The sequence below is a fragment of the Rhamphochromis longiceps genome, linkage group LG22 (genome assembly GCF_057381845.1).
Source record: "Rhamphochromis longiceps isolate RC_006_pf linkage group LG22, R_longiceps_female_GT1.1, whole genome shotgun sequence".
Classification (NCBI taxonomy): Eukaryota; Metazoa; Chordata; class Actinopteri; order Cichliformes; family Cichlidae; genus Rhamphochromis; species Rhamphochromis longiceps.
The window spans coordinates 21096327-21108741 of NC_140577.1; the positions used below are offsets into that span (position 1 = coordinate 21096327).

Here is a 12415-nt window from a genome sequence, read left to right on the forward strand (position 1 = left end):
AAAGAAAATATCTCTGGTTCAAAAAATACAAAAGAAAACTGCAGTGAGAAGTCTAATCTTTAGCCCTTAATCTGGAAACTGTAATTCTAGTTTTATGAATCTTAAAGTGTGATAAATTAAGCAGTTTACGTTTTTTTGGGGCGTGTGACCTTTGACTTGTTTGATCATGTTTTTCTAATAGGGGCTGCTTCAAATCAGACCGAATAATTGCTTCAAAAAAGCCAACAATTTCCATGGAATGCAATTTTTTTCCACAGACGTGAAAAATATTTTTCTAATGTGTCCTGTTTTTATCATTCATCCAGACTCAGAGATAATTTGTGTGTCATTAAACACATTTAAGATCTTTTAAGAGTATGTGAACGTCACGTTACACAAAATGCAAATACACCACAGTACAGAAAAAAATGTATGTAAATACAGTGCTTGTGTAAATGTTTCCAAGTTACTTTCCACTCATGTAGGAGGATGGATATTGTTTTCAGGATGAAAGCGGCTCTTGCAGCCTCGGTCTTACTGGCATCCATTTCACCTCATTAGGACCCTGGGACCGAGAGTCGACAAAACACTGAGAGAAATCATTTTGCCGGGGGAGTGTGGCGGGGATAAATTGGCCTCTGGTTCAGTACAAGAGTCCCCGCTGTGCCAAGCGGAAGAGAAGGGCCTGGCTGGCAGTAGGGGCAGGCCCAGGCAAGGCAAGCTGGGAGGCCCCATGCTGAGACCCCCTCCCTGTCTCTGACAAACACGGCAGTGGATAATCTCTCCTTCAGGGACTCGGCCCAGCGCTGTGGGGCTGAGAGGGAAGGGGGCTGTTATACAGCACAGTGCAAAGGAACTGCCTCTGTATGTGTGTAGCATGCACCACAAGCGCACTTACACTTGTTTGCATTGTGTGTACTTCCACCGTGCACAGCCTATGCAGCTCTATTTTTTTCCCCTCATGCACACTTTGTTCACTCTTCCTCTATCGTGCAGACATCGCTTTGACAGTTTCAATAAACAGAGCCTTTCATAAAATATTTTCCTTTAAAAAAGTACAGTTGAAGCAAAATGATCCCGAATATCTGTTGAGTACTTGAACCTGAGTAAGATCATGCAAAATTCATGCAGTCCAAAATAAATGCACTAAGTGTCAGAGGGCAATAACAAGCTGCCCATTACAGGTAGATTGTGTTGACTTGGCAGGTGTGCGTCTGAGGAGATCAACAGTTCTTACAAAGACTGTAATTTGCAGTTATTTTAGCCAAACCCTGAGTCATCTTCTATACCAACTAGAAAAATGGATTTTAGTGCCTGTACAAAATAAGAGCTGCCCAAGGACAAGCCGAAACCAAAGACCCCCGGCTGAATGTTTGCTCAAGCATCACTGTTGGCCACTGGCTTTTCTTCCTCGATTACAGGGACTGCAGTTATTACAGCCTATTGAATTTCAGCAATATTTTAATGATTACTCAAAACCAACTGGTTTCTTCAGGCTGAGGAGCTAGGACCAGTCTACAGATTGCATTACACACAAATATAAAATTAACACAAATGTAATGCAGAAATTATCTTTAACTGTCACCTAAACATTTGTAGCATAAACATTAAAGGAAAAACACTCAAAGGAACACTTTCTTCCAAACACTTTACTTCCATCAACTTCAATTATAAAAAAGGGCAACAAATTAACATCTTCTGAGCTCTTCTTGCAGTATGTGGTCAGCCAGTAATTTTCAATTATAAATGTCCATATCCAATGTCTCCGAATACTGAAAGGCCTTGTCAGCCACTATGAAGTCTCCATCTTGTAACCATGTTTTTCAAGCTCTGCTCTGCAGGGAGGAAAAGAAAAATAGAAAGATCAAGTCAGCAGAGATGATTACAGGTGGGTGGTTGAGGCATAAGTACCCTCTGCTATTGATTGTAAGAACCATTAGGAGATGAGAAGAAAAAAAATATATAAATACTGCATAATGCATACAGCTATGGATTTGATGATTACATATATAGACATATAGCAGCTGTGGCCTTTAACAATAATGATATCTTTAAGAAACAACTTAATAATATGGCTATCGTAATTGGCCTAAATAAAACAATAGCATATAACTGTCTAAAGGGTACTCAAATAAAAACAAAGCAGCCATTTATCTATCAGTGGATACTGATTGCTCATAGATTTGCCAACTCCATTACATTTCTGCTAAACTCAACATACCTAAGGTACTTTTGCACGTTACAAATGTTGTTCGTCTGTTGCGTTTTAGAGGCGTTTATATTTTTCTACATATGTGAAATATAAACGAGCCCTGCTGTCAAAAAAGGTGATCTAGGCCACAAAACTGGTACAAATCTCACCAGGCAAGTTCATTATTGGTTACTGCATCTTCCATGCTGCATTTAGATCAACGACTGAATTGCATGCACGGCTCCTAAAAGGCATTCTGGTGGTGTGCAAAGGCAATATGTTATATCAGGGAAAATTACTCACCATGTGCTACATATGGACAGCATATAAATAAAAATGTTAATTGTTTGATAGGAGTTTCTCTCTGCATAACCCATCAGGCTCTTCATGACCGATTACATTATATACTGTATGTGGTATTTCTAATTCATATGATGAGGATTCACAGTTACATTGATAAACAGAAATATAGTATCAGCAGTCATACATGTAGCTAAGTAATGATGTTGCCTGTGTTGATACTTTTCGTTTGGGGGGGGGGGGGGGGAGGTAGGTCGTTCAGTAAGTGGGAACCAGGGTAAAGTCTAAAAACTTAATTTAACTTTTGTTTCCTAAAAATTCACACCTTTCACATTATTGTGCCAAAAGCACTCTTTTTTTTCTGTTTATTTTCTGTGGATTTTGAACTTGAAGATGTTAAACTGTGGCCATTGTTTAAAACGCCTGTGGTTTAGAAACAATACTAATAGATAAACAGTGACTTGGAGCATGTTTGTAAACGATTAAACATCTGATAGAAACTCCACTAGGTTTACAAGTAACCGCTGATCGACCACAATGCGTGTAATGTTATTCCGACAGGCACCACGGAAAAGTTTCCAGCGTCACCAGGGGGGCAAATTTTACCAGCTGTCCGATTTCCTGATTTTTCTCGACAGCCAAGAGATTTACTGGACGAGGTTTTGGGCCAAAGTAGTGCACTGTTTATTTGTAGTTTATGCATCAGAAATTGCTCAATGATCTACATTTTTCTGACACAGTTTTGAGAAACATTTGCAGAAAGAGAAGTTAAGATAACAAACACGGGAAATATTAGCAAGTCCTATTGTTTTTGATCAGGTATTGCTTAGCTATTTGCACACAGCCGGCTTGCCAAACATGTGAGATCGATATAAACCAGGTGAAAGGTGTTTAACATAAAGGTGTGGTTTGAAATGAACTAGCTTTTAATTTAGGCAGGCATTTGAAACAAAATCAAAAAAGGTGCACAACAGCAGTTACAAAAACGCACCCCTGCTTTTAGAGCAACAGAAATTCAAATGTTAACACGTCAATGACCTACAAACGCAGAGCAGATGACTGAATTATTAAATATGAAACATCTGTGGATCAAATGTTGGTTTGTTCCATTTAAAATAAATAGAAAGACTGTGTCCCACATGTGCTAAAACAGAAAGATTTTCATTCAAAACGGAGAGTATTTTTGTTGCTTGACCCTAAACTTGATCAAATAAATGTAAGCATAAAGATGGAGATATAGTATGAGATTAAGGCAAGAAAGTAGACAGTAAGGACTTCATAAACTGGCATTCTGAAATGTGCAAAAACGATTCTGATTATGCAAACGTCTTTGTTTGTCATCGGACAGTTTTTCATTAGCTTTTAAGTGATTTGTGAGATTTTTAAAAAAAAAAGTTTTATTTAATGAACAATTTCTGACTGATCAGATTACCTCAGCTGATTTGAGAAATCATCTTCTACGTTATCATCGTCCCAGTTGTCTTCCCAAACATGAGCGTCTTCGTCTTCATCCAGCCCTGTCCAGTCTGGGAAACATTACAGCTGTAAGCTTGCAATAAAACCTTAATATAAAAGTATCTGCTCACCAGTTCTGAACACTTTAGCTTGTTGGTTTAGCTACATTGGCGGTGTAAGACAATTACTTCAAGTATACATAATATTTAAACAGCTAAGCGCAGTCAGTAAGTAAATTTTAGTGGTGAATTAAACTACTGGGAGCTCGGTGAAGTGGTGTGTTTGGTTAAATCGGAACAATTGTGGCGTTTTTCTTCCAGCTAGCTCGCTAGCTAATGCTAAAGCTAATAGGCTAGGCTAGCTGAGTCACTGCAGCAGGACACAGCAAAGAAAAACGTAACGGACTCCAACAAATAATGAAGAGAGAAACAAGAACAACAACACCTCAGATAACATGTGAACTACTCACCCTCGGCTGGGAATTCTTCAAACTCATCATCCTCCTCCAGCAAGCCCAGATCTACGGTCTGCTTCTTGTCTGACATGTTAGCTCCGTCGGTGTGTTGCTGTTTGTTAATGAAGCCTCTTCACGCAGGAATTGTGGGAAGTTAAAGTTGATCGAGCCGGTTGCGGCTGCGCGAAGTGCACGCATGGATGGCACGATGACTGCACAGGGGAGCGCAGGAGGAACTGTGAGCCACAGCAAAGCGAGGTAAGGCAGGTTTACTCAAGAAACACTCGATGTAATTAAATTCAATGTGATTTACAAACGCACACACAGGCAGTTAAGAACCAGCTCTCTGCCCTCAAATAGAAAGCAAAGACCAGTGCAGTAAGAGAAACAGGTCGATATATCCGATGAGATTTTTCTAACAGGTTTAATTAAAGCAGTGAGTCTAACCTGTTTAAGATAAATAAACGAAGTATTTTAAGGAAAATCCTTAATTTCAAGTTTGAACGCTTTTTGTTTTGTCTTCTTATCACACTTAGAGTAAATATGTTTTTCAAATTTGATTTTTAACATTACCAGTACCTATCCAGTATTACAGGTACAGCTTCATCAGCTCTGTTAACATGTTTGCTGTGCAGAAAAAAATGTCCAAAATAAGTTTTGGTGTAAAGAATATTTATTTCACATTGTTATCCATTTCAGTCACAGTGACACTTTATTCCCTGCAAAGTGTTTCATGTGTTGGGGAATATTGCTTATGTATTTAGGATGCTCATCCATCCATTCGTTTCACTCCTCCTATCAGGGTACTGGCTCTACTTCTGAGTATTGTTATTATGTTTTTTATTATTATTAATGGCCTGTTATTTTTTTCAGGCGGTACATTTTACTTAAAGGTGTGAGGAGCATGTTCTCTGCACGTGTCACCTGGCTTGTAGAAGGTGTGTTTTATTATGACTCTTGTATTACTGCTTTCTTTACTCTTTAAAATTCATTTATTATTAATTAATTTATTATAAGCCAGTGTACTCCTAGCACTCAATCCAAACCCTAATGAATGGAATGAGCTGTGTGAAGATGGGTATCCAACATAAAATGTTTTCAAAAACACCAAGGATGAGATTTGCCTTGGGACTGAGCAGCATGGACAGGATTAGAAATGAATACATCAAAAAGAGACATGTGCAGAGGAGGGATAGTGGATATACTGGACAAACGGTGTTGAATATAGCTGCCAGACAGGAGGAAAACCCCAGAGATGATCCATGGACGTGGTGAAGGAAGAGATACAGAGGGTTTGTGAGACAGAGGAGGATGTCAGGGATAGAGATGGAGCTGGGTGATTCGCTGTGGCAACCCTAAAAGGAACAGCTGGAAGAAAAAAAAGAAGTTTTGGTATGCTGTTTATGTTTCAGCATATTTCACAATATAAAAACATTTTAAAGCAGAATGCAGAAAGCAGAATGCTCGAGGTAACTCTGAAATGGCTTCACATTTTTTTCAGTATAACTCTTAACATTTGCTTTATATCTGTATTTTCCATCCCCCCAAATATCACCGATACCATCAGTCCCAAAAATCAAATATTTTAGAAATCTTGTTTTCTTGAATTCCTCCCTGCATGCTTCCCTCTCTCCCAGAAACACATTTCGCTTCCAGGCCACCACAAAAGCCCTCTTTCCTCAAAACATATGCACTCAAGTCACTCAAATTTTGTCAAAGATTTTTCATTTGGGAACAAATGCACATTGTAACCCATGTGGCCCGCTCAAATAATGATGCAGCAGCCACAGCTTAGGATGTATTTTAGATAAATGAGAGCGCACATTTACCACAAAACCACTTGTACCACAATGAAAATTGCTCTCCAGCTGTCATATGTTGACAGATGGAACAAACCTCAACTTAAGCTCTGCGCACTTATTCTATTTTCAAATTATTTTGTAATCATCCTAAGCCTTTACACATGACAATGCCACAACACTCAGAGGAAAGAGGAATAAGACACTGGCAAGTGTAGGAAGCTAATGCTGTTTGTTTAAATAGTTTCCCACCAGTTAGTAGTAAAAATGCATTCATAAAAAACAAGTTGTAGGTGCTGAAAAAGAAAACATCAAGCCCGCACACACGACGAGAACAAGGTCAGTAACATTTAACCACTACTGTCACGTGAAATAATGAACAGAAGGACTTTCTTATTTATCCTGGTAGGGCTGGAACTCGTTTTTTTTTATTACCAATCAGTTAAAAGTTGTTAAAATATCCATCCATCTATCCGTTTTCTGCTGCTTATCTGAGTGTTGGTTGTGAGGGAAAAGAGACACCCAGATCTCCGTCTCCCCAGCCAAGTCTTCCAGGGGGACACCGAGGCTTACCCAAGCCAACCAAAACTCTCCAGTGTGTCCTAGTTCTATCTCGAGGCCTCCTCCCTGTTGAACATCTTCAAAATGGCTTACCTCTGAGACATCTTTGTCACATGTCTGAAGCAAACCCATGCCAGGGATCTGTATGCCCTAGAGATCCCAGGAGCTATATTATCAGGAGGAACTTGTCCCTGGCAGAGTCTTCTAATGTAAGTAAGGTAATTCCTCAGTTAAGTGCCAGACCAAGAGTGAGTCAGAAGATCTCTGTGGACTGGAAATGTATGGAGCATGCGGCCTTGCCCAGACTGGGGTTGAACCTTGTCCAGGGGAGTGTTTGTCAGGCAGTGTCTGGTGGCCTGGCTTTAGCTCATGGGATTGGGTCGAGCTCAGGCCTGAGGACTAACGAGGTCTGGGCCAGGGTATGGGTCTGGCGCTGCTCAGTCAAAGCCTTTGACTTTGGCAGACCGATCCTTGGTTGCTGAAACCGGTTCTTGTTAAAATTTGCTGCACAGAAAATTTCCTGTTTGGAAATTCCTGAGCCCAAAGCCCAATTTACAAGCATGTAAGAAAAAAAGAAAAGCTGCCAGTCATCATATTTGAACTAACAGATCTTGACATTTGTGCTAGAAGTAATAAATTCCCAAATTATAAAAACAGCTGCAAGAAACCTGTTCCACGATAGAATCTGAGTAATATTTCTACCAAACGTTTGTGTCCCTATGCTTATTTTAAATACCTAGAAGATTGATGGATCAAATTTACTTCAGCTACAATCAGCGAATGAAGACACAGGTTCATTCACCTTTCAGTTATAGAGCACTCTGAGCTGCTCTCCCTGAGGTATAGTGGATTCTGGCTCCCGTGTCACTCAATCTCAGGTGCAGGTGAAGTCCTGGGAAGTGGCCACAGCGTCCGCCCAGCATACCTGAGACTGCAGTTACAGCGAGCCTGGCGCCTAAAGTCTCTGTGCTCAGGAAAAATGGGAGGAGGTGGGGTTGTGGGGGGTCATAGAAGGGAGACACAGCGTGGCCTCCCCAGACAGACTCCACCACAACTTGTGTCTGAGTAGCAGCATCACATTTCTGTCCTTTCACAAAGCCCTCTGGGAAAGGACAGGTCGGCAGCCGCTATAAGCACACTGAAAGAGACAGAGCAGACAGAGGTGCTCCCTGATTCTTTATTACAGGCTTGGCTTATGATATGACCTTTAGGCACTGCACAGTGAAAGGTGTGTGGATGGAAACAGATGGAGATTTACAAGAAAAGAGCAATATGCATGTTACCAAATAATCCAGATCACCTCCTGAAGATAACACGCATGATCTATTTTTCCAGCATGTCAAAGAAAGTGACAGAACTTTCTTTGACATGCTGGCTGACGGCTGTGGAGATAACCAGCTGGTGGTACTTGCTTTACCTGTGGATACTTTGTCTAGAGCACTCCTTCCTTGCAATTATACTTCATATTGTGACTTTTCCTTACCTTAAAGTGGAGACTTCCTGCAGTGCCACTCAAAACTGAGTGAGTACATATCTTAGAAACTGAAGCTGTCTTTGAGTTTGCGGATATGTGGAGCATTAGTGCAAATATTATCTTAAAGAAATACCGTGAGACATGCAAGGAAGTGATCATCATGGATTAAAGAGACTTAACCAACCAATTAATCAGGCAAATCCCCCCAAAACCTATCAATTCAAAAAAAAAGAAAAAAAAATTGTAAGCGTTGCTCTGAGGAAATCTCCACAGAAAGCAATATGCTTCCAGGATATGTCTGTCAAGATCCTGTATTAAATTTAATCCCAGCCAGTAAGTAAGTCTACTCCATTGTGCGTTGTGTGGAAACCCCATCTCTCTGTTCATATAAATACTTACATCAAGTAGAGAGCAGTGAAAATTCATTATTTCATGCATAAACTTGGTAATAAAACCAATTAAACGCTCACAGGTGTCAAATATGGATAAAAGTGAAAAACAAAGGACCTTTTTTTAATGTGAGATTTGTTTTACAAACCCATTTTCTGGCGGGCTCATTCAGTGAGATGTCTGTCATTGCGAATTTAAGTTTCATATTTTCCCCCCTGTCTGTCTTGAAAAGCTCTGTCATCTTGGGCTTGAGGTACAGTTTGCCAAGAGGCTAATGGCCCTTTATGACAGTACAATCTGATGCCTGTCCCGGCTAGCCTCCAGGTAATCCTGTCCACCTCGGCGGCTAAGCCCTGCTCAGGCTTAAGTTGCATATTTTGTTTTTATCAGGACACTGCTGATAAATGCTATCAGCGAGGGAGAAATGAAATATGGGGGGTCTAGCTCCATTTTGCCCAAGCCCCTCGAGTTGAAGAACAATGACATCTCTATAGGTGAATCTGGACTGTCTGTAGGACTAAACAGCACCAAAACAACTCCCATAACTTCACGTTCTGTGTCCTAGTTTTGCCAACACGGATGTGGTGCAAATTCCACTCTGACGCTTCTTTTTTTGCAAACAATTTTAGATTTTAAATTCCTTTGCATAAATGCATGATAATCCCGCCACTCAAAAACACTTTCAATTACAGCAGCTTTACTTTTGGACCCCCAAAATATCATTTAATAAAATCATAAAATTACATGCTAATTTATTTCCAGTAATGTGCGCTAATAGTGTACTACCTCTGTGTCCGTGGTCCAACGCCGTGGACCTATACTGTATGTGAAAAGCACTCAGACACTCTTACCATAGGTGATAACCCCCTCTGTGAAAAGCACTCTTATTGGAAGTACCCATTATCTGCAAAGTCTATCCTCACGCTGACACTAAGTCATTAGCTTAAGCTGTCCTCTGTGTAAAATCTGTTAATTTCTTTAGCTTTGGTGCATGGTAGACTGAAATATTTTTTGTCATTGATTGCTGCAAATTAATTATAGGTAAATTAGGTGGGAATATATGATTAATACTATTAATAATTAATGTACAATATATGTGATAGAATTTTTTCATGAATGGCTCTGTTAGCAGATAAATAATGGCACAGTTCTTTTAATTTGGACCACGTTTGACACGAAAGTCAAATGATAAATGTTCTCTCTCCTTCATGCTTATTGAGCCTTGGCTGATTTAGGCCTGAAGTGCATCTATTGTGCTGTGACGTGTCCCAAGATCAGCATCACAAAAGGGCTTTGTGAGAGATGACACATGTCACATGTCCATGAAGAAATGCTGGCTACCTGGATTTCTAACCCCTTTGCCTACAGAAAAAAATAAAAATGTAGTCCTCTGGCAAAGTGCCGACCAAATATATCCCCCCTTCTCTTTATATGCTGGACATTTTTTTTTTTTGTTGCCTGCTTGATATTTTAAGAGGATCATTACATATTGTTTGTTGCACCCATATCTATCATCACTCATGTCTCTCTTTTCTCCCACTTTCCCCAGTCATTTTCTATTTCTCTATCCATCACACACAGAAACAGACACACCTCCCTCTCCCTCCAGTTACAGTCGCGGTATGTCAAAGTGTGCGTGTCCCACACAGCGGGGGGTTCGGCGAGTGACTGACAAGACCTGCTCTGCTCTTCTCTGACACCTGTCAGAGCCTCATCTGTCGTCTGTGTGCAGAGATGGAAATGAGCAGGAATGACACAACATGCCAGAGGTGACGGTGACGGCTTACCTCTTTCCATCAGCTTCTAAATCAGTTGCGTAGCTCGCAGCGTGTGCTGGCTGGCTAACAATAATTATCTACTCCGAGCTTTCAGAACCTCATTTATAATGCAGTGATGTCACAGCGCTTAGACTGAGAGATGCAATGCTGTGGACATGCTGCAGCATCATGTAAGGATGCATGTCTGTCTGCACATAATCCTAAACTACATATGGAATTATTTAAGCCAGACACACAAGATCACGGAGGCTTAAAGCAAAAATATATAGAGTGAATCAGAAACCCTTTTTATTTCAATTGGAGGATTTGTCACTGCATTCAGATTCTTATCTACCTGAGCAGGTTTGCATTTATTATTTGTATCTACGCCTAAGGCTACACAGAATTTACATTGACGGTGCATCGATCCCGCTGCAGCTGAAGTTTAATGTAACTCTGTTGATTTGCTGTAATCTCTGAGCGACTGAGTCTCCACAGTTTAGTTGTACTGATTTCCACAAGACTAATCCCCAACATGTGTCCGTCCATAGCGCCGGAAAAGTCTGTGATTGGTCTGATTGATAAATGAAGCCCTTCTTATGCTTTTGGGCGTCCATTCCAGCGGGGCCTCTGTGGGTCTGGACTATGTCCAGGAAACCCGGGACAGCCACTTATTAAGTAGTTAGACCGTCAAGACGAGGCTGCAGACAGGGATTGCTGGTGGTCACCTGGGTTTGGATTTAGCTTTGGTATCCCTCAGCTATCAGTCAGGTCTAGAGGACTGATTGTGGTCTCGTGTTGTGAATGGGACACAAGCCTCTCTTTTGTGCTGAGGTGAAGGTTTCTGTGTTTGTTCAGCCTAAAAGGCTGTCTTTATTAGCGCTATATCCTGTTCATTTGCATTATAATGCCCCAACATTATCCACAGAGGCTTGCAGTTGAGCAGTGCCTTAAAATTCAAGTATTTTCTTTAATTAACTGTAAAGGTGTTATTATTTTGTGTTTTTGATACAAAAAGAAAGAGAAAGCAAGCTGGAGTAGCCGTTATAATCCAGGTGAAGTTTTGACTTTTTCTTTATTTGTTCTTCAGTTAATTTTTACATCAAGATTTACAGCATTTTTTTTTCAATCACAGGTTTCAGAGAAGAAAGGATAAAAGAAATGAAAGCAGAACACAATACACTTCGCATGTATTTTATTCTATTTAGCTTGATGCATAGTCATATATCCCAAAGTACCTGTGCACGATGATACAAAAACACAGCAGTTTTTCAAATTGCAGTAAGAGTAACAGTAAAAAGCGCGTTTAGCACTGAAGTCCAGGCAGGCGTAAAACCAAAAATGCTTTCTGGAGAAAATGGCCATGAGCAATGCTTAAGCAGCTCGGTGCTGCGGGATCGGAGCAGAGCACCCTGGGTAGAGCCCAGATGAAACACTAGGAGGTGAAAGGGAAAGTGGTGATTTGTCATTAAGACTTTTCAAAGAAAGGCCGATGCCAAGGGTCCAATTTATGCTTGTTATAATTTCACCCGAACGCTCCCTCATGCCCCCTAAACACATTCTTCTTCCAGTTTTCCAAAAAAACACCACACAAGCTGCAACTGGAAGTGTTTGATTTAATGCAGAAATGTTTTTATAATGTTGCATAAAGAAAAAAAAAGTTTCCCTCTCGTATTGTTAATTAATCAAAGTAACAGCACTTACTTTTAACAGTAACCGTTATGCCCCGTTTAACGTGATGAACTGAAGCTGTGCATCCTTTTAGCACTTTGTCATGCTGTATACTTGGCGGCTCCCTCGCTCCTGAATGTAATCTATTTTGGCTTCGAATCTGAGCTGTTTTCTGGACTCATTAATACAGAGAGAAGGTGAGGAAACGCCCTTTTTTCGCTGTGACTGCCAGGTACAGTTTCTCTTGGCCTGAGCAGGATTTGTAAAACATGCCCTCATAAAACCAAAATCAAATGCTCCAGTTCTTGAACGGGATGTTGGAAAATTATTTACAGGCAAATAAAGTTGCGTGCGACCGCGTAAAATGCCGCCCAGTTCTGTTGT

At 40.5% G+C, this 12415-nt stretch overlaps 1 protein-coding gene across 1 annotated transcript; it reads right to left on the bottom strand.

Moving 5' to 3' along the window:
* Nucleotides 1–1610: 1610 nt before the first annotated feature.
* sem1 (SEM1 26S proteasome subunit) lies at nt 1611–4552 on the bottom strand. Its single transcript, XM_085395762.1, has 3 exons — nt 4395–4552; nt 3903–3996; nt 1611–1814 (listed from the first exon to the last, which is right to left on the bottom strand). The coding sequence occupies exons 1-3, from the start codon at nt 4468–4470 to the stop codon at nt 1772–1774; spliced, it is 213 nt and encodes a 70-aa protein (XP_085251888.1). The 5' UTR covers nt 4471–4552; the 3' UTR covers nt 1611–1771.
* Nucleotides 4553–12415: the final 7863 nt, after the last annotated feature.